Source organism: Lipomyces doorenjongii (assembly GCF_038497915.1).
Source record: "Lipomyces doorenjongii strain NRRL Y-27504 unplaced genomic scaffold V1508scaffold_42, whole genome shotgun sequence".
NCBI lineage: Eukaryota > Fungi > Ascomycota > Lipomycetes > Lipomycetales > Lipomycetaceae > Lipomyces > Lipomyces doorenjongii.
Genome location: NW_027118109.1, coordinates 14,712 through 39,562, shown reverse-complemented (window position 1 = coordinate 39,562; position 24,851 = coordinate 14,712). Strand labels below are relative to the sequence as shown.

The window sequence follows — 24,851 nt, the reverse complement described above, 5'->3', positions numbered from 1 at the left end:
AGGGGTAATGTGAAATCAAGTGGTTTGTACTGTGTCACAGGAGTGTGGCAGATACAGCTGCAAGTGCACCAAATGGACACAGATGTGCATATCACGAAACATAGGACGCGCCTAATTTGGGTGACGTGTCTACAGGATTATCAAAGTTGTCCCTTGCCAGTCGCCGGGGACGGCCTCTCTCGAATACTCCTGATCAACGGACCACCATCCGCTCTCGATTGTACAGTAAGTCAGACGAGTCAGCAACTAATTTCAGAGCTGATCTTTTCACTGTACCTGTCTGAACACAATAGTCAATTGAACACAGACGTGGTGATTTACTGTCTTTACTACATTCAAAAATTGACTTGATCTCGCTGACATAGCCTACTTACGCGTCGCCTTCTCCCGCGTTGTTGCCGCTGAGACGCGGCACACATATCAATGACCTCACAGGTCGACGAGACAAGTAATCTTGCCCATCCTCGCGCTCGCCAGCCATTCAACAGAGCATCCAAAGCGGCCATGGCCCGTGGCAGGTCAAACTCCTACCTTGCCGAAGAACACGAGCTGGACGATCTCGGCGCCTCGAATTTTGACGGACCACACCACGTCTCTTTGCCGCCTAGACGGCGGTCGAATAGCGGACGATTGCCCAAGTACGACGATGAAGATAGTGGCAAGGAGGGCTTGAACTACTCCAAGAATGGCAAACGGTCCCGGGGGCACGATGATGCGGCATCTTCTCTTTGGCAGTTACCTCCGGCAGATTTCCGAAATTTCTCCCTCCTATGTATATTATATCTTTTACAGGGTATTCCAGTCGGATTGGCTATGGGCTCGGTACCGTTCTTGCTGAAGAGTAAGCTCAGCTATGGCCAAGTCGGCCTGTTCTCGTTGGCTTCGTACCCGTACAGCATGAAGCTTCTGTGGAGTCCAATCGTTGATGCCATATATTCTCCAACAATTGGACGGAGGAAGAGCTGGATTATTCCTATCCAGACCGTGAGCTCGATCATGCTATTATGGCTGGGATCACACGTCGAGGCACTGCTTGAAAATGTAAGTGTTAACCTACCAACGGGCGTACTGGACGTATATTTTGACTGATACAAACAGGCGGAATCTCGGCTGGGTTTTATAACCGTTTTGTTTTTCACGTTGGTGTTTCTATGTGCTACGCAAGACATCGCCGTCGACGGCTGGGCCCTTACCTTACTTTCGCATGCCAATCTCTCATACGCCTCGACCGCTCAAACTATAGGCCTCAACACCGGCTACTTCTTGAGTTTCACAGTGTTCCTGGCATTTAACTCAGCGGAATTTGCAAACAAGTATTTCCGAGCAGTTCCACAGGATTCAGGCTTGCTTTCTATGAGTGCTTATCTCAAGTTTTGGGGATGGGCATATCTACTCATGACAATCGCTCTGTTTATGGGTAAAACCGAAGAAAAGACACGAGATACTCGAATGGGAAAGAACGGTATTTTCGATGTCTATACAGCAATGTGGAAGATTGTAAAGCTGCCGAACGTCCAGTTGTTCATTCTCATTCACCTAGTCGCCAAGTTCGGTTTCCAGGCTAATGATGCGGTTACAAATCTAAAGCTCCTTGAGAAGGGCCTGTCGAAGGAAGACCTAGCATTAACAGTTTTGATCGACTTTCCATTTGAGATTATTTTCGGTTACTATGCGGCGAAGTGGTCTGTTGGCAATCGTCCACTGCGTCCATGGCTGTACGCGTTTGTCGGTAGACTGGGTTCAGCGTTACTGGCTCAGTTTCTTGTCTATTACTTTCCCAAGAATGGAGCAGGTCCCTTCTACTTGCTCCTAGTTATTTTGGTCCACGTTCTTGGGTCGTTCATGAGCACTGTCCAGTTTGTGTCCATTAACGCCTTCCATACCCAAATAGCCGATCCAGCAATTGGCGGTACTTATATGACTGTACGTCTGCTGGTTTTCCTGGGAAGTACCAACTACTAATTGTTGTTAGACCCTAAATACCGTTTCAAACCTTGGCGGACAATGGCCGCGTGTCTTAGTCCTCTTTGCCGTGGACTTCTTCACAAAAGCTACGTGCGAGCTCGACGCAGCCACGGCAACACCTGATCAAGTTGAGACGTTTATTCCTTTTTCGTGCGCTAAGCAAGCCGGTAAACAACGCTGTACAAATGTGGGTGGGGTCTGCCATATGAAGGTTGACGGCTATTATATTACCAACATTCTCTGCGTTCTGATTGGCGGTGCGCTGTTCTTTTCATTCATCCGACGCAAAGTGGAGTACCTCCAGATGCTTGATCTCAGCAAATGGCGGGTTGAGAAGTAAGATACGGAAACTATAGCACGCATAATAGTAATTTTGTGTGGGGTTTGCGTTCAGTTGCATAGACGGGTTGGTTTTTGGTATGTATGATCAATTATTTATATGCATGTATGTATTCGATAGTGATGAGTGATGTGAGATGTAATCGCAGTAAATGGCATTGTGATTCTCTTCAATTGGTACATCTGTCAAATAATATAAGGTCAGACCACGAGCGTTGGCACGGCTTGTTTAGTATTTGCCCTGAGGCAGTACAGTTAGGTCAGGCGAGAATAGGCACAACAATCGTGGACATTGCCTTACCCGTCGTTCGAAGCGTCGGACCCAGGACCCTTAACTGCGGGTGCGGCTCAAGGCACGACGTTCGAACGCGGCAGCGTCGGCGCGTCCGTGTTAAAAGAAGATCCAGCTCTCAACTCATGCGTGCCTTTCTCTCTCCGTTTATCACTCCGGCCCGATTCAAATACCGCGTTCCGCCTCGTCTGTCCCAATAACTCGACTCTCATTTCGCTACACCGAATTAGATAGGGGTGGTACAATTTCTCGACTTTATTTACGAGCTGTCCACGATGGTCCCTTCATTCCGCGCGTTCCTCGTCGCGCTCTGGGCGTTTTCTAGTTTGGCGTCCGCTCTTCTGCCCATCACCATCGACGGAAACATGTTCGTCGACTCGAACGGTGACCCGTTCGTCGTTGTCGGCGTCGACTATCAGCCAGGCGGGTCTTCAGGCTACAGCGACTCAGAGAGCTCAGATGTTTTGAGTGATGAGGATGTATGTCTTCGGGATGCATACCTTCTTCAGAAACTTGGCGTAAACACCATTCGAGTATGTATTGTTACTTCGTAGCCCTGTTAATGACCCCTCTGACACGGATTTTATAGACATACACAGTTAGTACGTACTTCTCGCGCAACCCGACGCGTTTTTTTTCAGTATTTTGCTTCTGCATGGTGAAGTAACTAACATTTACGTCCAGGCCCCTGGCTCAACCACGATGCCTGCATGTCTGTTCTCAATGCCGTCGGAATCTACGTTATACTGGACGTCAACAGTCCTCTCGGGGGAGAGTCCATTCAGCGCGATGACCCAGCGAACTCGTACAACGAAGGCTATCTAAAGCGTGTTTTCTCTATTGTCGACGCCTTCATGGGATACCCCAATCTCTTGGGTTTCTTTGCGGGCAACGAGGTTGTCAACGACGCTACTTCAGCTTCTGTTTCGCCTCCATACATTCGTGCCGTTCAACGCGACATCAAGAACTATATTGCGCTTCACGCCAACCGCACTATTCCGGTCGGGTACAGCGCTGCAGACGATAGCTCGCTCCGCGTGGCTGGGTGGGAATACTTCCAATGTGATAGTGACGAAGAGTCCTTGCAGATTTCGCGTTCCGACTTCTATGGTTTGAATTCTTATCAATGGTGCTCTGGTCGTGACGACTTCCAGACTAGTGGATATGGGGTCTTGGAGACTACATTCGCTAATTCGTTTATTCCATTGTTTTTCTCTGAATTTGGCTGCAACGTTATTGAACCGAGAACCTTTACCGAGATCAATGGGGGTGTCTACACAGAGTCCATGCTTCAGGTCTTCGATGGTGGTTTGGTCTACGAATATTCTGAGGAAGACAATAGCTACGGGCTGGTTAAAATTGGCAGCGACGGATCTGTTACTTTGAAGCAAGATTATGCTAACTTGCAGGCGGCCTATGCTAATATGACATATAAGAGCTTCGTCTCCAAATCGTTTATCGACACTTCCAGATCGTCCAACTGTAATGCCACATATATCGAGAGTATCGACTCTAGCTTTAACGCTAGTTTTTCGCTCCCTGATTGCCCTGCTGAAGCAATGCTTAAGAGTGGAAGCGGGAATAATAATATTGGAAAATGGATCGCTCTTAACTCCACTCAGACCACCTACAACATATACGATGTGAATGACCAGAAAATTACCAACACCGTATGTTACAAGTCGTTATTATTGTTTGTACAGCATTACTGACCTATGTTAAGGAAATTACCGTCGTGTCTGACCAGAGTCAACCCGAAAGCGAATCTTCCGTAACTAGCTCGGCAGCTCCTTCTGCGACGTCGGCCACGACCTCGACTAGCGGTTTCGGTAACACCTCGCTTAGCACTACCGCCTCTGCCTCGACTAGGGCAACATCTTCTTCGGCCGCAACTGCGGCATTGGTCGATGCTGCGAGCCCGTTGGTGTTGACATTTGCTGGTCTTCTAGGCATAACATTAGTGCTGTAGGTCAGTGAGTAAATGGGATATTTGGATACGTAACAGGAACGTCATTTGGAGAATTGGGCATATCGCGTGTATTGTAGAGTTCATTTTTGTATTTTTACTGGATATTACTTAGATTGATCCGACAATTGAAGCGATCGACGGACTGTAAAGGAAGCACTGTAGTCCAATGTACATTTCGACGCTCGATAATTGTACTACATTTTCAACGCTCGAAAATTGTATTCAATTATTACGCACCATTCAGGTCCATATCTAGGATTTATTAAACTGCTATGATACATTACTTGAACTCAGCTCCTCCGCGGCACACTTCCCTTGCGGCTATGACCGTTCTAAGGTCCTCAAGGTCTGTTCTAGACGTTCGATTTCGCTTAAACTTTTTGCGTTCCGCAGCTGCTCCATTATACGCTCACGATCCGTGGCCGTTAACTTGGCGCGATTAGCTTCATTACCGTTCGTGCCTTCGATCTCGAACGTCCTTGCTTTGGCGACTGCCGTTGACAGCTAAGATATCGAATAAGCAGTCTGTCTTGTTATTCACAGATGTGCACGTACCTTGGTAGCCAGAGGTGTAGGATCATCGAATGTACCGAAAAGCTTCGCTGCGTCTTGACGCTCAACTTGTCGGACCTTCTCATAATCCAGGACACGGACGCTTGGCAATCTCCAAATTACCCATGAACGATAGTGCTAATGACTAGTCAGCCTACAACTTCTTGTCTCTCAACATTTAACATCCACAACACAAACCTCTTGTCTCGTTATCGGATTATTCACCAGGGACAAATACGAAAGCTGTTTCAGCTCTTTCAGGCCCTCCAAATCGGACAAGTTCGATATTGAATTCGAGGTCAGTATTAACGTGGTGAGGTTTGGGACGGACTTGGCGATTGTGGGTGAGATGTGTGTAATTCTGTTGCGCGCAATGAGAAGTCGGCGTAGTCGTAGTAGACGTGGGACGTTGCTTAGATGTGTGATGTCATTGTCTGTCAAATCTAATGCGTCGTTCAGATCCTGCGAAACGACACGATTAGCACGAGATCATACGAGGGTAATGAATGTCGCAACAGACCTTTGTCACTCCGAGATTCTCGATCACAGGAATCTTGTGGCCTACATCAATTTATACAGTCAAAAACAATCATAAATAAGGATTTAACCACAATATTTGGCATACCGCGTAGTGTAAGTTCCCGATCATTAAGCGGATTGATATATGATTGGGCACCATTGATCAGATCTGCTGTGAGCTTCATAATCCTCGTGAACCTGCGCTGCCCAGATAATTAAACTATAGTAGTAGCAATCAAATAAATTGTTAATTCCACGGATAAGATGTTCTTTATTGGGGAATGGGGTCGTCAAAGTCGTCACTTGAAAATAGTATTGCATGTCTATTTCCTGAATGGAGAAAAACATTAATGTTTGACCTAACCCTGAGGGATGTGCTGTTGTGGTATGGCGCATCCGTTTAGTCCCAAAACACTCTATTTTTGACTACATAACCCACACATATTGTTGGCGATATACGCCATATTTGAATATAATTTTGGACGTATATATCGTCTGTTAGTATTAAGAAAACAATGCATATTTCAAGACCCAAAATCAATTCCTCACACTTCGCATTCGCTTCTCCATTATGTGACCTCTTCGATCTTCGTCCCATTGATTTTCTAACTGACTGGTGGGATTTAGTGCAGTTGTAGTTATCGAGAAAGTGTGTTGTAGTTGACGTGTCAGATACCCGTTTTGTCTATAGCAAACTAGCTTCAATAAAAATACACTAACCATTTTAGGTAACCATAACCCTTACCCTATACAAACCCTCAAATGTGTTGCACAATTCGGTTGTCCCATAGTTAAGGACCCTCGTACCCCCAATTTTCTTCGGCGTAGAGGTCCCTCAATTATAAATTTTTTCAAATAAAAATTGGTGCAAACGACTTACAGTAAAGCGCCTATGAGGTTATTTACGTTTTTAAGGGACTATGTATGATCTGTTAACGTAATAAAATCTTGTTGTGGGAGTAGTTACAATTTGGGGACTAAACTGGATGCACCATATGGGTTGTGTGCGATCATTAAGGGTTTAGTACACACTCTTTCCGGTAATTATTAGCGGAGTTACCATTAGAAGCCACTCGAGACTGGGTCTGTGGATGACATATAACCAAGGGGCTCGTACTCGCTGCAACCATAAATTAGTGCTCTTGTTGCTGGCGATTTTTGACTAAGAAAAGAGCAATAACCATCAACATGAACGAATATCTCAAATTAATATTCTAAGGCTTTATATAACCGTTGTAGTTGGTAATTTTATTTAGACTTTATTTTAGCTATGTTTTCTGTTCAGTTAAAAAATATATTCACCTGCTAATAGTAATCAAAACGGAAATTCGAGCCGGATCAATCTAGGAGGGTTACCGAGGATATTTCTTACAGCCAGAATCATTTATTAATCAATTATTCAATTACGCGACTGAGCAGAGACGTCAGGTTCAGGCGTTTGAATCTCTCTTCTGGATTGGCCATAAAGCTACAAAGCCGTCTCGAACATTACCAATACCATTTTCGCCATCAGAACTTTCTCCGAAAGTGGTAATATGCCCGAGTGCCGACGACGGCTTGGTTCCGATATTTATCCGTAAATGCTTGGGTTCAATGATATTGCGCATAAACCGTTGGGCTGGTATTCCCGAGATTGTTTGTGCACCAGTGATAATTATCCCGTGGTGTTGGAAGTGATGCATTTGTGCGATACTTTCTGCTGAACATCAGACCGAAATACTGGAAACGAGATGGCGGGAACCGCAATTTTGAAAAGTTTGTGTATGGACCATTTCGTCCTTGATGTTTCAAAGTGCCAGTCTACAATGGATTACATATATATGTTCAAGGGAAAGTCCCTCAGTTGAATAGATATACTTAAGTTCGAAGCCGCCTGGCTGCAGAGTTACAGGTGGGAGATAAGAGTGCTAATCACGGTGAGAGACTGGAATGTGAAATCCCCAACGTCTGGAACGGGCTAACTAGTGCGAAGATTGTTTTTTGGCGGTAGATAAAATATTTAGCTGGCCTATAGAAAAGACAGCATAATGCAGGTTTTCCCAGGATTTCGATATCATGCCGTTGGACGAAACACAGTCACAGTGTGTGTCCCTTGAGAATTACAAGGAAGTTTCCGGGACGGAACAAATGGTAGCAGGCAGAGTTAACCTTACTTTTGGGTCTGCTGATATTGAGAGGCACTAATACTAAAACAGTAACGCTAGTTTCAGAACAGGCTCTGTTTTCCAATTCACAGTCTCACAAAGTTCCTGAAGACTGCAAGGAGGTGTGCGTCTCTTGGCAGGATCTATCTGTGGGTTAGGGTAGTTGGCCGACTGTCTTGATCCTACCTGTGGCAACAGTCTTGATATAATTGGTCCATCAGACTAAACTTTTGTACCATGATAATTGCACCTGTCTTGCATATATAACGCATGCTCGGATATTTTGGTTACGCGGGAATTATTTGAAAATCTTTTTGATCCATGCTCGAATTGTAAAGGGATATTGTCCGTGCTGCCACGAACATCAAAAGACCTGTAGATGCAGGCTACAGTACACGATTTGTTTGGACCATGTTTTAAAGTCCCAATTAATGAGCTGTTCGTCTTCTTGAATTGGCGACGAACAAAACGAGGGTCCCATCACGGATGACGGAATATCGGCATTTGTCGTCTTGGCTTTCAGAAAATTAGCTGTGATCAGAGTTTGGACCTAAAGTAGAAAAACTGAATGTTCCAATGTATTGGCTTAAACAATGGTTGGCCAGAAATTACACTTGTGACTTGTATATCAGCTGTTAGTCGTAACAATATGTATTTTGGCTCAATCAAGTATTGCACATTACTGCTATCCATTGCGCAGAGGAAAATATCGCAAGGATCATCTTACACTCGACGCTTGCCGATTCGCCTTAATATACACCACAATGCCCAGCTGGGTACAACGAATCCCGCCGTGGGCCGCCGGTCCTCAGACGCCATTCTGCATGGTATCAATGGAGCAGCTATAATAGACGATCGACAGCCTCTCGAGGGTACTAGAACTAATTAGTAGTTGGACCAGTGTTGTCCCTGGCTGCACAAACCTTATATGGCTTCCCGCATTGTTTAATCACAGGTACTGAGGAATTTCCCTACCCCATGCCATGCAACAACTCACATCAATCCAATTCCATGTCGGCTTGTTAATAGATCACCCCAGAACTGGCTGAGTCCAACACGGTGGCATTCGAGGCATCGCATATCGGACCCAACGTGAATAGATACCTCAGTCTTCTCTAAGTATTTCCTTAGAAATTCTATCATCACTCTCACAAGACTCTCGGCCAATTCATCGGTTTATTGAGTTCTCGCTAATCTACAGATAGTGTCTTAGACTGGCCAGTGGTTGGGACATTTATGATTGTGTAAACTTGTCTCAGTGTCTGCTTTGGACTGTGTCTGACTGAGGTACCAGTCTCCGTGAGAAGAATAGAGGGGGTACCTTGTGCCGATGTTGTCGTGCTTGTGGCTTATGGCTTACACAAGTGTACTAGTTCGAGATTGCCGAGCGGCCACCTCCGTGCGTCTGAAGTAAGGGTACGTTGTGACTTGGCTCTTAGCGCGGACAACTTTTGGCCGACCTCTGCGTCGTAGCGTTCCGTTGTTCATCTTTATTTTTTTTTTCCGACAGCTTAATAGGGTCTAGGGTGTGTTAGTTGGTGTAGCGGTAGCCAGAGATGATCTCCTACTTTTACAATTTTCAACATACAATGTTGGTACAATCAATTAACTTAAACCTCAGAACTCACATCGTTTCAGATAAGACACATCATTTGACGGCTGGATGAGTTCGAACAGCTGCACTTGTGATGTCCGCGTGGTATCGATATCGACCATTTCCGTTGAGCAATGAATGACTTGGCCCGTCTGTCGTTACCGATGGATGTGTAATTTGGACAATAAGTGCTTACAAATATGTCGTACCTTTGGTGGTTGGGAGATATATGACTGAACTGGTTAGTTGTTTTGCATGCGAGCGCCGTGACATGAAAGTGTACCGTGATCTATGAATTGGCAGGAGAGTTTTCGCTGATGGTGGCCCTGCATGCCAAATGCATCTACAGATGCGGCGACCCCTGGTCCTGGCTCCCTATTTACTTGGCGCGTTCATTCAAGTGTTCGCTACAATCCGTCATCGTGGCGTTTCGAATTGTTCTTCGACTTTGCTGAGGTGCCGGAGCGACCCGAGGGTATCTCCTAAACCATAGCCCACCTGGCAATGTGCCTGCTACAATCCACCCCCCTGGCCCATACTCCCTATGTGCCTATCACGCAGCACCTGCTTTATCATCTCCTGATGCTCTTCGCCGCCTGGACTTTAAAAGTTTGGGGCCAGCCCACTTCTCCTCTGCATCTGTTTGATTCTAGTCTCCATTGTGGCCTATTGCTTTTCAGCATTTCACTTCTTTCGCTTCTCTGTCATTTGATACGCTCAGTCGCCATGCAGTTCAAGCTTGCCATCGGCCTTCTCTCCTTGCTTGTGCTCACTACAGCCGTGCCGGTTGAGCCACGCGACAAGAACACCAAGCCCTCAGTCGTTGCTCAAAAATCATTCGATGTCCCTTCCCCGAAAGATGGGAAGTTCAAGACCAGCAGCACAAAGTACGAGGCTGAAGGATCCTGCAAGAAGGATCACTTCAAAGTCAAGCACCACCATCCCAATGGCCGCATTCATGACCCGCACTCGCCGTGGCACATTAATCGCGATTTGCCATGTGTTTGCCCGATCGGCTCTCAAATTTTCTGGTTCTTTGATGATACGTTTGCGTATAAAGAAGATGGTACTTTTATTGGCGCGGCGTCGAACTCCGTCGGTATCGCTACTGATGTGAGCAGTCCGTCCTATATCAACGATATTTCAATCACTCTCGAAGGAGATGTCACCGTTGCTATCCCTTGGACTGAGAGCGAGGCCGAGATTCAGTACGATATTACTGCCCGATACGCTTTCTGGGCATATGGGCCATGCATCCCGATCGACAAAAAACATTCGTGGCACATTTGGAATGTTGTGAAATTCTATGGTTTAGGCAAATATGTTAGTCTCGGATACACACTAGCAGAGTACGAATACGACGACGCGAACGGCAGCCTGATCGTTTCGCGCCAGGAGTTCCTCTACTACAGCAATACTTCTTACCCATACGGTGCTTTCGCATCCATTTATGTGAGCGGAACTCTTTACCTCTATGCACTTGACCCGAACTCTGAGAAATATGATATCCATGTTGCGTCTGCACCGCGAGCCACTGTCGGTGACAAATCCACCTGGAAATACTGGCAATCTTCAAGCCAGAGCTGGACATCAAAAGAGCCTGATGGAACTGTTCGCGACAAAGCCAATGCTGCTATCGTCGGCAAGTTGCCGTTCTCGACCGGTAACGTCTTCTGGTCAGATTATCATAACGCCTACCTCCTCGTGTTCTTCTCGAACTTTGCGGATTCCACATTCTGGGCACTCACCTCGCCCACTCCTGTTGGGCCATGGGACAAAACCCCTATCAAGATCGTCAAGACTAAAGATGGAAGCAACGGGTATAACTATGGTGGTCAGGCAACTCCGGTTTACTACAGCGGGGACGAGGGCAATCTCGGAAAGCACCTGGTTCTATCCTACACGTATCAGGACAACAGCTCGAGTTGGTTCCCGGCGAGTGACACTGTCACTTTTGAGTAGTCGTGTTGAATTTCTTGATTATTGGTTTAGATGGATTTTAATGGGATATTGGGTTTCATGGAAGAGTTATTAGTGCTAAATTTTTTTTTTAACTGGGATTTGGGTAAAATTTTGTTTTCTGCATTATTTATGTATTCACGAGAATTGCATGACTTTTGGTATGATATACTAGACTGATCAAATATAGAGTTTCAACCTAACCCCATAGTTGTAGCCCTTGCATGTTGATGCGACTTCTCCATGGACAAGCCTTTTAACAGTAGTTAATATGGCCAAAGATTGGTGTAAGACCGGGTAAATTAGCTCGTGGCCTGAACCTTGGCCGGCAGCAATATGCAGTCTACGAATCCCGAGTGTGCTTACTACAATAAAACGCAACTTAGAGCCTGCACGCATGGTCGGACATATAAATCTACAGAGAACAGGCCTGTAGGCGGATAGGCGGATAATTCGTATATTCTCTAAAATGAAAAATAATCAATTATAACAGAGTTAAGGTAAGGGATCCTAGCACTACCCCGAAGAGTCTGTAACATCACGCTCACATGTAGCGGGGATGACCGACCAAATAAGTTGGGTCCGTTACATACAGTAAGTCCATTTAGGAAATTCAAATATTATGTTAGTGAACTCTGCGAAATTTTTAAAGAAATTAGATATATAATAACTATTAACTAATGAATTTTGCAAACTTTTAAAGGCGGATAGAAAGGCGGATACATATCTGCCAACTTCAAAAAGTCGAATGGCGGATGCGGATATGGGAAAATTTGGCGGATATCCGCATCTGCCACAGTCCTGACAGAGCAGAGATATTTTGTCAGCAAAGGGTCGACTAATCTATAACGGTAAATCAAATATAGTACATCCCTCACACAGGTTTCCGCAGCCCTGGCCACTTCTCATAGATCCGGAGCGTACTTCGACAACTTACGCAATCTCTTGCCGTATATGAAAAACAGAATCGGAACAGGCATCAGCACGATGCCGACGCAGCCCAGTAAAGTACCAGCCCACTGCACTCCGAGATTATGAAACAAAGCATCCGCAAACAAGGGAAAGCCAGCGCCGAATCCGGATCGAAGAAATGTATTTGCCGCCATCGCTGATGCCGCGAATATCAAGTACGACTCAATGAGATAGGTGAGCAAGGTGAGGAAAATCAGCACGATGCCAGCTCCAATGAATAAACCGGCGAGCGTAGGGACGATCCATGGAACGTGTTCGTGGTATGCGCCACTCCATGTCAGCCAGAACATGCCGATTGGGAACAGGATTCCGCCGATGATTGTGGGCAGGAGACGCATTTCTGGGACGGGCTTGTTGCCGTTTGCTTTTATCGCCCGGATGGTTATCGGTTCGAAAGACAAGACGATTCCGCAGCCGATTAGTTGGCCAATGATGATGCCGATATATGGTAATTCGCCGACGGAAGGAGACATACCGTAGCCTTTAACAAATATGATTGGGTAGGCTTCGAGGAGGAGATACAAGATGCCGTAAATGAATGCATTATAAATAGTAACCTGTCCGGACATTAGATGAAATCCAGTTCGTAGTAACAACGTGACATACGAGGAACATAATCGGCTCGGTAAAGAGCATTTTGAGTGGTCTGGAAAAATTCTTCTCAATCAGACCCTTAAAATCCAACTCAGTCTGCTCCAGAGGCGCGTGAATGCCCCAGTTTCCTGTCGCTCTCCTCAGTTTCGCCGCCTTGCTCACAAGTACCACTGGCGCGTATGTTTCTTCAACGAAAAGCACAATCAAGACAAAGCAAAAGAATCCCCAAATCATCGTGATGTATTCTGACCAGCGCCAGCCCAGATAACTGTTAACTATATATCCCCCGACAACGGGCGCAATTAACGGACCACAAAACACTGCAGCGGAAAAGCAGACAAGAGCACTTCCACGCCACTCGTTGGTGAAGATATCACTGAACGTAGCCGGTACAACAGCCAGACATGCCGCCCCGAAGAACCCGCCAAAAAATCTGCAAATCATAATAGTCTCCACGTCGTACGCGCGGGCTACCCCGAGATTGAAGACTGAAAACCCAAATACACCGAGTAGGACTGGTAAGCGACGACCGTACAGCTCTGACAATGGTGCCCAGCATAGAGGGCCCGATGCAAAGCCAAACACATAGAGAGATATGCCAAGAATGGCGACAACTACACCGACATGAAATTTCTCCGCAACTTGCAGCGTAGCAGCGGAGAAAATCGACGAGCCCCAGCCAACACCCATAGTTGTGAATCCAAGAATGCCCGTGATCTTCAGCTTCTTGCGACTGCTCCAGTTGAGCGGGTGGTCAGGATCATCCAGGCCGTCGAATCCAACAACGTAAGCCTCGCGAGATGGAGTCATAGGTGGATATGCCCGACCACCTCCAAATGGCGGCAGAGGCTTACCTGAGAGCGTTAGGTCCAGGTCATTTGTGTCGTCAGGACCAATGGTCTCTTTGGTGACGTATCTGTCCGACCGCACACGGTTAAGCACCTGCTCGTGTTGCGAGAGCTGCCTTGTGAGCGCATCGGTCAAGGCATCGCCAGTGTCTGCGCTGTCGTAGTCGGCAGACTTGGCGCTACCATTTCTCTCGAGGTCTGTCATATCGGATTATGGTGCGCCACAGGACAGAAGAGAACAAGTTCAGATATGTAATGGTAATTGGTATACGAGTATATTATATAGTCGAACAAGAGACAGCAAATGCCAGTAACTCCGCCGGAGACATCGTAAATACTGCCGCAAGGTCGGCGCGCAACCTGCTGATCATTGTTGGATATCAGAGGAGCAAAGTATTATCAGATCGCAACAAGTAAAAGCAAGACTCACACTCCTAATGCGGGCAACAAGATTCGGCTAGCACCATTAGGACAGTAGGCAATCTTTATTCCGGCAACAAATAAAGTCCTTCGTCAAGTCCGTTCAGGGTGTGTTCCCATTTAAGTGCACCCTACACCATCTCCCATTGTTATGTTCCTCTTCCATCATAGTGTGGCCACATACCCTACGTGTCGTAAGTCCGCACAATGGCCGTTGTCCCCAGTGAAACAGAGATGTCGCTTACATCTTGGCTTCGCCTATTCAAAGCTCCAAACTCTGATAGCTTCTCTCTGGGTTCTCCTGACCCTATTGTGCCCCATGACTTGGCTTTTGCCGGCGGCACAGTAAATAAAATCTAGCTCACTTTGCTTGCCATCCGGAACAGGAATATAAATATGATGTCAGCGCGTGTCAGTCGAACACCTATAAAATAACCAGTACCGTCGTACTTCAACTTGCCCTCTAAATAATCCATTTGAACTCCGCATCTTTGTAACACGCAATTTTTCTCGCGGTTGGCCATGTAAAAGCGGCACTGAGGCATGCCGCACGCTGCCTGAGCCGCACTCACTCAACATTCCCGGCCTGATGTGACTGTTAGCTTTCTTCCGAGGAATTTAGTCCAGTTTTTCAAATCTCAGATATGAATCTCTAAGTTTATATATATAACTAGAATGAAAATCGAACAATGTATAATATATCGATGCGGAACTATAAGCATTTCGAGAATATACACTCCTCAGCTACATTACTGTGAACCATTGGGCCCATAGGACCTGACCCAAAATGCTCCGCTCTCAACTACCATCTTGATTTTCATAATAGGAAATTATTCGATTATCCGCCATATCTGCCATCAGCCTCAACGCTGACGGGACGCTAACCTTCGGTCATATCATGACAGTATTACTCACATTATTCCTTAATGTTGAGTCGGCAAGCCGCACGCGGAGTGAAGAACGAACCGGACTGGTGCCGATCCGACTGAGGATATATCACATCATCCGGTCCCGAGAGTTAATGGATAATCCGGACATATGTGGCGGTTTGTGGATTGGAATATCGTTTTACGCGAAATTGCCGCGGCTGACTTCCGATCTCGTTGACAGTCCTTTTCCGGTAAATACGATCCTGAATGAATGATTTACGATGGAACGATTGTCTCCGCGAAAGTATGTGAAATTAATCGCAGTGAAGATGCTGCGTGCTTGTAGCTAGAAGGGAACACTCGTCTTTACTATCTCAATTGCTTGGCTCAGAGCAACGACTTGCTTCAAAGTCTCTCTAGGGGACAACATTTTTACGGGGCGATATATTTTCACTGTTTGGCTCGGACTAACGCTCAGCGAAGGTAATATAACAGGCGAGGGATACAAAGAGGGGTATGGTCTTACCGCCTCACGAAACCATCTAAAGCGAAAGGGGGCGAGATATAGGAGTGTGACGATCATTGAGAAACGTATAATTTCAATTTGAAATGCTTTAGAAGTCTACGCTTGTTCAGGCACTTAGTGAAAGGACAGCTGCAGGCTATCTAAAACCGCTTGCACACTGGCGGGGGTGACCGGGTGTATAGAGCGGAGCGGCAGGCCGGAATGAATAACCCTAAACCGAGCGTTGACCAAGTTTTTATTTGCGGGGATGGTACCTTTCCGTAGAACACACCTCAAAGGTACGACCCTCCGGGGTCATGAAGGAAGATCATCAGTCCTGAAGCTTGGAAACCGGATAAGTTACTGACTTCGACTTGTAGTGGTCTTCGATATGGCTATAAGGACGTAAGCGTTCCCGTCCGTCTGGCAATATGGTTCCTGTCCAATTGATATTGCCATCGCAAACAGCCATCCAGCCATGCTCGCCATTCCAAAGCCAGCGCTAGCTAGTATTGTCGCCGTCTTCATTGCAATAGTGCAGGCCAAGACTGTAGAAGAGTGGAAAGAGCTTTCTATCTATCAAGTCCTCACTGACCGTTTCGCGACGACGAACCTCACGGCTCCGGAGTGCTGGATTAGAGACTATTGCGGTGGTACATGGAAAGGTCTAGAGAAAAAACTTGACTATATTCAGAATATGGGATTTGACGCTATTTGGATCTCGCCCATTATTCACAATATTGAGGTCAATACCACCTGGGGATATGCGTTCCATGGATGTGAGAGCCTTCTGTCTGTCAAACTGATTCGGAGCAGTACTAACTGAGGCATAGATTGGGGAGATAATCCTTACAGACTCAACGACCATTTTGGGACGCCAGAGGATCTGAAAAGTCTTTCGGATTCTCTCCACCGCCGAGGGATGTCCCTAATGGTGGACGTTGTTATCAACCACTTCGCATCGAATACCGGCTCTACAGATGTCGACTACAGCTTATTCCCTTCTCCTTTCAATACAGCCAGTGCCTTCCACCAGTCTTGTGCCATCGACTTCTCCAACCAATCGTCTATCGAAGATTGTTGGCTCGTCACCGACCCCGCGCCAGTACTGCCGGATCTTAAAAACGACGACGATGTCATCCTGGATCCTCTTATTGAAAGCGTCGTCGACCTTGTCATGAAATACGATATCGACGGCATCCGTCTAGACACTGCCCGCCACATTCCCAAAGCGTCACTTTCAAAGTTCCAGGAGAAGGTCGGGGTCTTCGTCACCGGTGAGGCGCTCAACGAGAGTGTTCCGTACGTTGCGCAATATCAAGGACCACTCGACAGTGCTATCAACTATCCTCTCTGGTATGCCCTTATCGACTCCTTCATGGGCCGTACTACGTTTGACTTCCTCGTATCCGTTGTAAAGAGCGAGCAGGCTACCTTCTCTGATGCGCATGCTCTCACAAACTTTCTCGACAATCAAGACCAGCCGCGTTTTGCGAGTTACCTAGGAGACGGCCACGGCGATGATGTTCTGCGTGACGAAAATGCTGCCACTTTTCTTTTCATTGTCTCCGGAATCCCCGTTATTTACTACGGATTTGAACAGCGTTTCAATGGGGGGTATGATCCTATCAACAGGGAGACCATGTGGTCATCTGACTACAACACCAGTGCACCTTTGTACAATTATATCGCGCGCTTGAACTCAATACGCAAGTATGCTGCGTCCATTACTGGCAAAAACGCATTCTACTCAGAGGATACTGTGTTTTTAGGTTCGAGCGCCCGACACCTGGTTATGCAACGAGGACTTTTGGTAGCTGTTCTTACCAACGCCGGCACACACCTTGAGGACAATGGTTATACGATTTCAGGCTCGCAGTTTAAGGCAGGCAACTCATTGACGGACTTGGTGAGCTGCGATGTGGTGCATGTTGGCAGCAACGGCGTGTTTATCAGCCCGGGCAACGCCGGCAAAGCGAGGATATGGATTAACACCAAGTTCGCGAGGAAGTTCTGCTTTTAGATGACCGATTGAGAGTGAACTGAGTTTCAATGACTTTGCGGTCGGGGGACGTTAGTAATCTCGGTACTTGTCATGATGTAAATTGTGCGATAAGGGGATAAGTCTACAACCTACATGTGGTAATGGCGTTGTCTCGGGATGGAATTGACGCATATGTATATGTTATGCCATGTGTCGTGCAAGGATCAACTACTCATCTAGACTACAGATAAAAAACTGATATTTAAAATGGATTATCGAATTTTTAAAATGGATTATCGAATTTTTAAAATGGATTATCGATGACGGGAACAAAGTGAGTTGGAACAGTCTCGTTTGATACTCGTCTCCTCCGTTTTGTCTTGTTGGTAGCTCATATATCTTCAAGCCATGATTTGTCGCACGAAGAGGGCTTGGGACATACGCGTTAAATATATCTTCCCTCACTTACAGCTCAAGATCAGACATTATTGCACGTGCCTGGGCAATAGTGCATCGCCGATCCTTAGTACTTAGATATCATTGACGTACAGCTTACTGACTTACTTAAAGTGGCATATTCTGCGACCTGCGACCTGCGAGTGCGCATATATCAGATAGTAAAGTCTTGAGCCTGGCTTCTAAGCGCGTCTAAGCTTCAGAGACAGACACTGTGTATCGTAAGGACTCGCCGCGCAAATTCGATATAGACCGATAATCGTGTAAGCCGATTTGTTTTCTTGTCAAATTCGGGCTAATTAGAAATTCCATTTCAAGACTGAGCCGACATTTCAAGACTGAGCCGATACGAAGGGGCTGTAAAATTTGCCATCGGCTTTACGCGGTATCGGTTCTACTGTACAATCTCCTCGGAACCAACAACGATTTTAACCATCGAAAATGCCTTAAACACTTGCCGTGCACATTGTACAATTTACTTCACTTAAGACTGTGGTACCTTATAATATATATGCTTAGGTTATATAAACAGAAATAATAACACTAAAATGTCGTGCACGGCACTGGCAGTGATTGATGTTCGATCATAATGGAATGGATACATGGATAAATGGAATATTGACCTCTAGATTAATTAATTTGGGATGCTGTGCTCGTGTTGGAATGATGACAATAAGCGTATCTAAGCAGATAGCCAATTGTATAAAATAAATTGCATTGAAAAATCCCACCTTGCTGCCTTGAACAACCAACGGAAAACAGTTGCTGCTGATGTTCCGAAATCCTGCGTTTCACATGACACAGTTGTGTAACGTTATATATTATTGTCTACATCAGCTTAGGCATAAAATAGGCAAATTCAGGGGTAAAGATCACGTGACTAGACAGAATTCTTTCCGACCGTTCTGTGCCACCGGAATGCTGTGCATTCGCCAGAAGTTGGACCTAGTAACGACCTCTGGATTGCGTTTGACGTGAGATTATCTTATCACTGGGGGGGACAGTGAGTTCTAAATGCTGCGATTCACAGTGAGCAGGCTCTCTTAAACGGTCGGGCGGCAACTGGCAAGCAGTCAACACCGGAATATTACTAAGGAACATGAGACCGCGGTTTTCGTTATTCGCATGCCATGAGCTTTGCAGACCAGTCGGCAGGGCGGTTTTCAGTCAGTCATTTGAGGCACAGGGATCAGTAAGGCTGGCGCTAGTAGTTAGACGTGGCTATACTGTTGGGCAGAAAAGAGTCAAAGGGGAAGCAGCACCGGAGACAGACATACGCCGGATACGAAATATTGGTATCATAGCTCATATCGATGCCGGAAAAACGACCACAACGGAGCGAATGTTATATTACAGTGGGTACACGAAGAGAATTGGAAGTACGTGATTCTGTATTCAGTTGGCTGTGACTGTGATTAACCAATGACAGATGTCGACGAAGGCGACACGGTCATGGATTTCCTCCCGGCTGAACGAGATCGCGGCATTACCATTACCTCTGCGGCTATCTCTTTTGACTGGAATGCACACCGAATAAATTTAATTGACACGCCCGGTCACGCTGATTTTACGTTCGAAGTCATTCGGTCAATTCGCGTGTTGGATGGCGCAGTAACCGTTCTCGACGGTGTCGAGGGCGTGGAAGCGCAAACGGAGAAAGTATGGCAGCAAGCTCACGAAATGAAGATTCCGAGGATAGTATTTGTTAACAAGATGGATCGAGAAGGTGCCGGATTTGGTCGCACTGTCCGCGAAATCGTCGGCAAGTTATCAGCTCGAACGTGTATCATCAACATTCCTCTGTTCAAGAACGTGATAGAGAACGGCATGACTACTGCTAAGTTTTGCGGCGTTATCGATGTTATTGACATGAAGTCCATTGAATGGCTCCCCGGCACTGATGGACAGGAGTTTATCGTTCGGGACTTGGAAGACGATGATCTTGAGGAGGCGAAGAAAGCTCGAGTTGCTATAGTGGAAACACTGGCTGAGCTCGATGATGACATGGTAGAGAAATTCCTGGAAGTAGAAGATGACCATTTAGCTATTTCGTCTCGTGACATCAAAACTTCTTTGAGAAAATGTACTCTTCAGAATCTAGTCGTGCCAGTACTTTGTGGAGCCAGTTTCCGAAACATCGGCGTTCAACCATTACTTGATGCGGTAGTTGATTACCTTCCGTCGCCTGTTGACCGTCCACCCGCGATCCTCAGGGCCGGAAAGATGGCATTATCCATTGCAGAAACAGATATTGGCTACGCGTTGGCATTTAAAGTGGTTCACGATAATCATAGTGGAAAAATTTTGGTCTTCATTCGCGTCTATTCTGGTACTCTTCGACGTCTAGCCAAAATCTATAATACTTCGAACAATACAGAAGAAAAAGCGCTCAAACTTTCGAGAATGTATGCCGATACATCCGCCGATATTGAAGCGATTCATGAAGGGCATATTGGTGTTATATCTGGAACCAAGGACATCCGTACTGGCGATACAATAATGTTTGATTATCAGGAGACCGGCAATAAGAAGAAGCCTAAAAGAGAGATGATGTCTTTGCAGCTCAATCCGATCATAGTGCCGTCGCCTGTCTTTTTCGCTGCAGTTGAACCGAAGACGGTGTCTGACACGCGACCTATGGAGGTTGCACTTCAGACTTTATTACGTGAAGATCCTAGCTTGCAAGTTTCTGTTGACGAGGAGACCAGTCAGACACATTTAAGCGGAATGGGAGAACTTCATCTCGAGATTGCGAGTGACAGACTCGTCAGAGAGTTGAAAGTCAACGCTCATGTCGGCAAGATCCAGATTTCATACAGAGAGTCGATCGAGAATAATTTTGCACTGCATACGCCTGTGTCGTACACATTCAAAGGCGTCAACAAGGGTGCCGAGACATCGTCTACTGTTGGTCTTGTTCTCCGACCTATACCAGAAGATTTAGACTGCAGCTACCGGGACTTGAAGAAACAATTAGAATCCTCCATATCTCTCGGGGACAATAATTTCCTTACGTTTAATGAGGAATATGTTTTTGCTCACCCGAATGTTTCTTCAGAGGATGTCTACGTAGCTCTGCGAGTTGGTGCAATGGCCGGATTGCTCCATGGTAAACGGTTCGGCTTGCCTATGCATTCCGTGCAGGTAATTGTCAGCCACATAGAATTACCTCTGGAACAAGATTCGGCTGCTCCCGTCACTCCTGCTACCAGATTTGCAATTGCGAAATTTTTAGAATCAATTCCTTTAGAAGCGAAAGTTTTGATGGAGCCAGTCATGGACGTCACTGTTATTGTGAATGAAGAAGATATTGGAAGCGTCATGTCCGATATATCATCAGCTCGATCTGGTCGAGTGTATGCTCTCGAGGACGAAGTTAGGAGAGAATCATCTCAGGCCCACAACGAGTTCATTGATCCCGATCAAGTGTACTCGCCGCCGGATCTTACACTGCATCTCAGCAAACATAATATCCGGCGAGATCCCCAGAAGAGACTCATCAGAGCTAAGGTTCCATTGAGTGAAATGGTCGGATACTTGAAGTATTTGCGAGCCATGACGCAGGGCCGAGGGTCATTTTTGATGACATTCGACCGCTATGAGAGGGCGTCAAAAGAGAGAGCCACATCAATCTGGCAAAATCATTATAATTAGAGAGTATCCTTTCTAGGCCATGTAGATATAACTTTGTATCATAGTAAAAGTGAGCGAACCATTATTCGAACAAGTCTGTATACAAAATGTGACACTTTTTCCGATCCAGTAACACCTGAAAATGCAAACGACAAAAGAACTAATATGCTGCCTCATCGTCGCCGCCGGCGTCATCATAATCTTCTTCACCATCATCAAAGTACCTTTCCGCATTGTAATCACCGTCTTCATCTTCTTCAAATTCATCCTCCTCTTCCTCCTCGTCTTCGTCTTCCTCGTCCTCATCGTTGCGTTCGTTCTCCTCATCTTCGTCGTTCTCTACGCCAGTATCAGGCCTCGCCGCAGTACTCACACCGTCACCCTCCGCCTCTTCTTCGCCATCTTGTTCTAGAGACTCGCGGAACTGAGCCAGATCAAGCCTCCGTCGCTTGGGTTTTGCAGACACATTTGACGACTTCACACCCAAGGCTGAGTGAAGCTCTTGTGGGAAAAATTCAATTACTAGACGGATTAGCATCTTCACTCATAAGTACCATTCAACGGGAGCATACTGTACGGGTGATCAGCGACAGACTTGCCGACTTTTCGCTTCTTTAGATATCGGTCCGAGTAACGTTTGATTCCTAAATAGTCAGCGTCGGAATGCAGTAGCAAGGAGACTAAATAAGTTGTACCATCATTTATACCGCCTTCGTACTCGACCGCTCTCTTTTTTTTGTCGGCCACGTAAAACGCGGAATCCTGGACATCTTGTTGATACTGTAGGAATTGGCTGACAGATCGCTTTTCCAAATCGGTCAAATTGGCCTGTATTGGCAGATCAAATTCCTATACGAGCAAACAGGTAAGACTTTCGGCATCAATATCTATCCTACAAGTGATCCATACCGGATATAATTCAGAAGGAGCGAATTCAGGTTTGATGTCGGTGCCAAAAAGTGTAGGTCGACCTGAGTCGCGAGACATCCGCCCACCGCGGCCGCCTCGGAACGACATTTTAGTAACGTGCCACGTTAGAAGTGGTCGTCTTCAATTAGATAGCCCAGTCTTGCCACAATGTCGTGAAATGTTGATAGTGAGTAAATGTCCAGCTGATTTCTGATCGACTTCTGCTTTCAGAAAAACTGACTGTCATTTTGTTAGTGACGGCGCAGAGCCATGCTGAGGAATTCCTCGTGCTGCAGTCTACGTTGATTGCATTTTGTATGACGCTCGTTCGCGCATCGCGCGCTTGATCCCAGGAGCAACGTCTCTCTTGTCCCCTTCCCATACATATTCAGGCAATCACCACAGCAACTGTTCGTCCATTAGCACCCCCGGACGCAAATTCTACCTCAGTCTACGTTAGGTATGTTCGCCGATCTGATATTGACTGAACATTGATGACTGGATGCCGGTTCGAGTGCACGCGGCCCTAGAGCTGGACCGCGTTTGCTTTGTCGTTGACTATGACGTCTGTAACATCATGTCGCACCTGTATCCATCGCACTTCACCACCAGTCAATCACTGATTCATTGTCAAGGATTTGTAGTTTGTGCGTCAACTGCATTAGAGCATTGTTACTGACTTTCTTGGTTTCTATGTCGCAGAAGTAGTCTCGTTTTCTCGCCAGACGTCTCGCTTTGATCCGCATTCGCAGAGGCGACATCAGGTCTCATCTACTCGTTAAAGTATTTCAAAGAGTTCAAATGGCTACCGACACTGCAACTGTTCCCGTTGAGGAGACCACTGCTCAGCTTGAAACTACAACTATCGCGGACGCCCCTGTCGATGATGAGCTGCCAGTTGAAGACTCCGAGGCCACTGGAGAGGCTGCTGCTCCAAAGGAGGATCCGATCCAGATAAAAGAAAAACGGCGAATCTATATCGGTAACCTGCCATTCTCAGCTACGGAGGCCGAGATCAAGGAATTCCTCGGACTGTACGATCTGTATGTTCACATGCGATCTCGAAAACCGTACAACAGAATTCTTGTTAATGATCTTGTTGTCTAGTGAGTATGTTACCGTCCCACCACATCGCTTTATTGCCAGCCGCAATACCGGTTATGCTTTTGTTGATTTCAAATCTCCTGAGGATGCTGCGAAGGTTATTGAGGAGTTGAATGGAAAGACTATCACCGATCGGACTGTATTTATTCAACTCGCTAAACCTCCGTCTGAGAGACGAGAATCTCGACGCGGTGCACGTGGCGGATTCAGAAGAGGACGTGGTGGCCGTACTGGTGGAACTGTATGTGTCTTGTTGAATTAGATATGCATAGCATGCTAATGAAAGATTAGCGTCGCCGGAGTCCCAAATCAAACGAACTTGCTTCCGAGGGACAAGGTGACACTGCTGCTGAAGAGACGCCGAAGGAAGTCGTCGCTCCGGCCGTTGAAGACGAGACCGCTGTTGAGAGCACAGAAACGCCTGCGGATTTGACACCGCGGTCAAATGACGAGAATGCCCCACCAGCGAACTCTGCAGGAAAGCGACCGCAACGACGCCGACCAGCCCACAAGCGTGGCCCGCCAAAGGAAGGTGTTCCGTCCACTACAACCGTGTTTGTTGCGAACTTGAGCTATTCCTGCACTACCGAGAAGCTGAAAGATTACTTCGGTGATTATAATCCTGAGTGGGCCCATGTTGCTCTCAAGCGCACTCCGGCCTTCGTTCTTGCCAGATTGGCCGAGAGAGGTGTCACTCCACGCCCACCACGAGCGCTTGGATTTGGCTTCGTCCGATTCGCGGACGAAGCGACCCAGAAGAAGGCTATTGCTGAGCTGAATGGAAAGGAGTTCGACGGCAGAGCCATCTCCGTCAGGGTCGCCATTGATTCTCAGATCGAGAAGGCCAAGAAGGAAGAAAATGGTGAGGTCGATGGTGATGAGCCCGCAGACGAGGATACCGTTGAGGCTGCTGCTCCTGCGGTCGAGGCGAGTGCCTGATATATATGATTTTATACTAATTTATTCGTTGTCTATATTTTTATTGGGTCACTTTCGTCGCCTTCTAGCCCTTGTATCAGTGTTGCTCTTAGTGGCTTTATTGCGTTGGCTTGAATGTATTTTGTACAATGTATTCCCGTTGTTGCCTTCGTTTCCCGTCTCGCTTTTTGTTCTTCCATCTTATAAACAAATGTACTACTTTATGCGCCACGTTCCTGTTACTTTCTTTGTGCTACGACAAATATTTTATCATTGCGGGTGAGAAGAGACTTCGGTTTCGGGTGG

General features: G+C 46.5%; 9 protein-coding genes across 9 annotated transcripts; 6 read left to right on the top strand and 3 right to left on the bottom strand.

Annotated features, from left to right (window-relative positions):
* The first annotated feature begins 152 nt into the window (after positions 1–152).
* Positions 153–2,730, top strand: V1508DRAFT_463000 (acetyl-coenzyme A transporter 1-domain-containing protein). The gene is made up of 3 exons (XM_066942854.1): positions 153–1,041; positions 1,099–1,923; positions 1,973–2,730. Exons 1-3 carry the CDS (start codon positions 424–426, stop codon positions 2,303–2,305), a joined length of 1,776 nt encoding a protein of 591 aa, XP_066794579.1. The 5' UTR covers positions 153–423; the 3' UTR covers positions 2,306–2,730.
* Positions 2,731–4,873, top strand: V1508DRAFT_421201 (Glucanosyltransferase-domain-containing protein). Its single transcript, XM_066940850.1, has 4 exons — positions 2,731–3,129; positions 3,186–3,198; positions 3,281–4,266; positions 4,320–4,873. Exons 1-4 carry the CDS (start codon positions 2,872–2,874, stop codon positions 4,563–4,565), a joined length of 1,503 nt encoding a protein of 500 aa, XP_066794578.1. The 5' UTR covers positions 2,731–2,871; the 3' UTR covers positions 4,566–4,873.
* Positions 4,727–5,990, bottom strand: V1508DRAFT_421197 (leucine-rich repeat-domain-containing protein). Its single transcript, XM_066940849.1, has 5 exons — positions 5,743–5,990; positions 5,638–5,678; positions 5,316–5,579; positions 5,121–5,255; positions 4,727–5,069 (listed from the first exon to the last, which is right to left on the bottom strand). The coding sequence occupies exons 1-5, from the start codon at positions 5,819–5,821 to the stop codon at positions 4,887–4,889; spliced, it is 702 nt and encodes a 233-aa protein (XP_066794577.1). The 5' UTR covers positions 5,822–5,990; the 3' UTR covers positions 4,727–4,886.
* A 4,022-nt stretch (positions 5,991–10,012) lies between these two features.
* V1508DRAFT_462997 (uncharacterized protein) lies at positions 10,013–11,538 on the top strand. Its single transcript, XM_066942853.1, has one exon. It carries the CDS (start codon positions 10,101–10,103, stop codon positions 11,334–11,336), a length of 1,236 nt encoding a protein of 411 aa, XP_066794576.1. The 5' UTR covers positions 10,013–10,100; the 3' UTR covers positions 11,337–11,538.
* A 447-nt stretch (positions 11,539–11,985) lies between these two features.
* Positions 11,986–14,207, bottom strand: V1508DRAFT_197698 (major facilitator superfamily domain-containing protein). The gene is made up of 2 exons (XM_066936186.1): positions 12,912–14,207; positions 11,986–12,862 (listed from the first exon to the last, which is right to left on the bottom strand). The coding sequence occupies exons 1-2, from the start codon at positions 13,950–13,952 to the stop codon at positions 12,239–12,241; spliced, it is 1,665 nt and encodes a 554-aa protein (XP_066794575.1). The 5' UTR covers positions 13,953–14,207; the 3' UTR covers positions 11,986–12,238.
* A 1,612-nt stretch (positions 14,208–15,819) lies between these two features.
* V1508DRAFT_197503 (alpha-amylase) lies at positions 15,820–18,060 on the top strand. Its single transcript, XM_066936185.1, has 2 exons — positions 15,820–16,320; positions 16,375–18,060. The coding sequence occupies exons 1-2, from the start codon at positions 16,020–16,022 to the stop codon at positions 17,562–17,564; spliced, it is 1,491 nt and encodes a 496-aa protein (XP_066794574.1). The 5' UTR covers positions 15,820–16,019; the 3' UTR covers positions 17,565–18,060.
* Positions 18,061–19,080: 1,020 nt separating this feature from the next.
* V1508DRAFT_449609 (P-loop containing nucleoside triphosphate hydrolase protein) lies at positions 19,081–21,635 on the top strand (the record flags this gene model as incomplete). The annotated part of the gene is made up of 2 exons (XM_066942473.1): positions 19,081–19,360; positions 19,411–21,635. The coding sequence occupies 2 exons, from the start codon at positions 19,081–19,083 to the stop codon at positions 21,633–21,635; spliced, it is 2,505 nt and encodes an 834-aa protein (XP_066794573.1).
* Positions 21,616–22,736, bottom strand: V1508DRAFT_421169 (DNA-directed RNA polymerase III, subunit Rpc31). Its single transcript, XM_066940848.1, has 4 exons — positions 22,524–22,736; positions 22,310–22,463; positions 22,187–22,258; positions 21,616–22,136 (listed from the first exon to the last, which is right to left on the bottom strand). The coding sequence occupies exons 1-4, from the start codon at positions 22,629–22,631 to the stop codon at positions 21,775–21,777; spliced, it is 696 nt and encodes a 231-aa protein (XP_066794572.1). The 5' UTR covers positions 22,632–22,736; the 3' UTR covers positions 21,616–21,774.
* A 406-nt stretch (positions 22,737–23,142) lies between these two features.
* On the top strand, positions 23,143–24,787 carry V1508DRAFT_197480 (uncharacterized protein). The gene is made up of 3 exons (XM_066936184.1): positions 23,143–23,566; positions 23,631–23,868; positions 23,919–24,787. Exons 1-3 carry the CDS (start codon positions 23,325–23,327, stop codon positions 24,564–24,566), a joined length of 1,128 nt encoding a protein of 375 aa, XP_066794571.1. The 5' UTR covers positions 23,143–23,324; the 3' UTR covers positions 24,567–24,787.
* Positions 24,788–24,851: the final 64 nt, after the last annotated feature.

What these genes read in the sequence shown, in the direction of transcription:
- V1508DRAFT_463000 (XM_066942854.1), top strand. Translation starts at nt 424, where the DNA reads ATGACCTCACAGGTCGACGAGACAAGTAATCTTGCCCATCCTCGCGCT. An exon ending in TCGAGGCACTGCTTGAAAAT is followed by an intron (nt 1,042 to 1,098) that starts GTAAGTGTTAAC and finishes TGATACAAACAG; the next exon opens with GCGGAATCTCGGCTGGGTTT. An exon ending in TTGGCGGTACTTATATGACT is followed by an intron (nt 1,924 to 1,972) that starts GTACGTCTGCTG and finishes AATTGTTGTTAG; the next exon opens with ACCCTAAATACCGTTTCAAA.
- V1508DRAFT_197480 (XM_066936184.1), top strand. Translation starts at nt 23,325, where the DNA reads ATGGCTACCGACACTGCAACTGTTCCCGTTGAGGAGACCACTGCTCAG. An exon ending in TTCCTCGGACTGTACGATCT is followed by an intron (nt 23,567 to 23,630) that starts GTATGTTCACAT and finishes CTTGTTGTCTAG; the next exon opens with TGAGTATGTTACCGTCCCAC. An exon ending in GTGGCCGTACTGGTGGAACT is followed by an intron (nt 23,869 to 23,918) that starts GTATGTGTCTTG and finishes ATGAAAGATTAG; the next exon opens with CGTCGCCGGAGTCCCAAATC.
- V1508DRAFT_421169 (XM_066940848.1), bottom strand. Translation starts at nt 22,631, where the DNA reads ATGTCGTTCCGAGGCGGCCGCGGTGGGCGGATGTCTCGCGACTCAGGT. An exon ending in CTCCTTCTGAATTATATCCG is followed by an intron (nt 22,464 to 22,523) that starts GTATGGATCACT and finishes TTGCTCGTATAG; the next exon opens with GAATTTGATCTGCCAATACA. An exon ending in CGAAGGCGGTATAAATGATG is followed by an intron (nt 22,259 to 22,309) that starts GTACAACTTATT and finishes CTGACTATTTAG; the next exon opens with GAATCAAACGTTACTCGGAC.
- V1508DRAFT_197698 (XM_066936186.1), bottom strand. Translation starts at nt 13,952, where the DNA reads ATGACAGACCTCGAGAGAAATGGTAGCGCCAAGTCTGCCGACTACGAC. An exon ending in CCGAGCCGATTATGTTCCTC is followed by an intron (nt 12,863 to 12,911) that starts GTATGTCACGTT and finishes ATGTCCGGACAG; the next exon opens with GTTACTATTTATAATGCATT.
- V1508DRAFT_421201 (XM_066940850.1), top strand. Translation starts at nt 2,872, where the DNA reads ATGGTCCCTTCATTCCGCGCGTTCCTCGTCGCGCTCTGGGCGTTTTCT. An exon ending in ACCAGAAAATTACCAACACC is followed by an intron (nt 4,267 to 4,319) that starts GTATGTTACAAG and finishes ACCTATGTTAAG; the next exon opens with GAAATTACCGTCGTGTCTGA.
- V1508DRAFT_421197 (XM_066940849.1), bottom strand. Translation starts at nt 5,821, where the DNA reads ATGAAGCTCACAGCAGATCTGATCAATGGTGCCCAATCATATATCAAT. An exon ending in TCGGGAACTTACACTACGCG is followed by an intron (nt 5,679 to 5,742) that starts GTATGCCAAATA and finishes AAATTGATGTAG; the next exon opens with GCCACAAGATTCCTGTGATC. An exon ending in ATCCGATAACGAGACAAGAG is followed by an intron (nt 5,256 to 5,315) that starts GTTTGTGTTGTG and finishes ACTAGTCATTAG; the next exon opens with CACTATCGTTCATGGGTAAT.
- V1508DRAFT_462997 (XM_066942853.1), top strand. Translation starts at nt 10,101, where the DNA reads ATGCAGTTCAAGCTTGCCATCGGCCTTCTCTCCTTGCTTGTGCTCACT.
- V1508DRAFT_197503 (XM_066936185.1), top strand. Translation starts at nt 16,020, where the DNA reads ATGCTCGCCATTCCAAAGCCAGCGCTAGCTAGTATTGTCGCCGTCTTC. An exon ending in GGGATATGCGTTCCATGGAT is followed by an intron (nt 16,321 to 16,374) that starts GTGAGAGCCTTC and finishes ACTGAGGCATAG; the next exon opens with ATTGGGGAGATAATCCTTAC.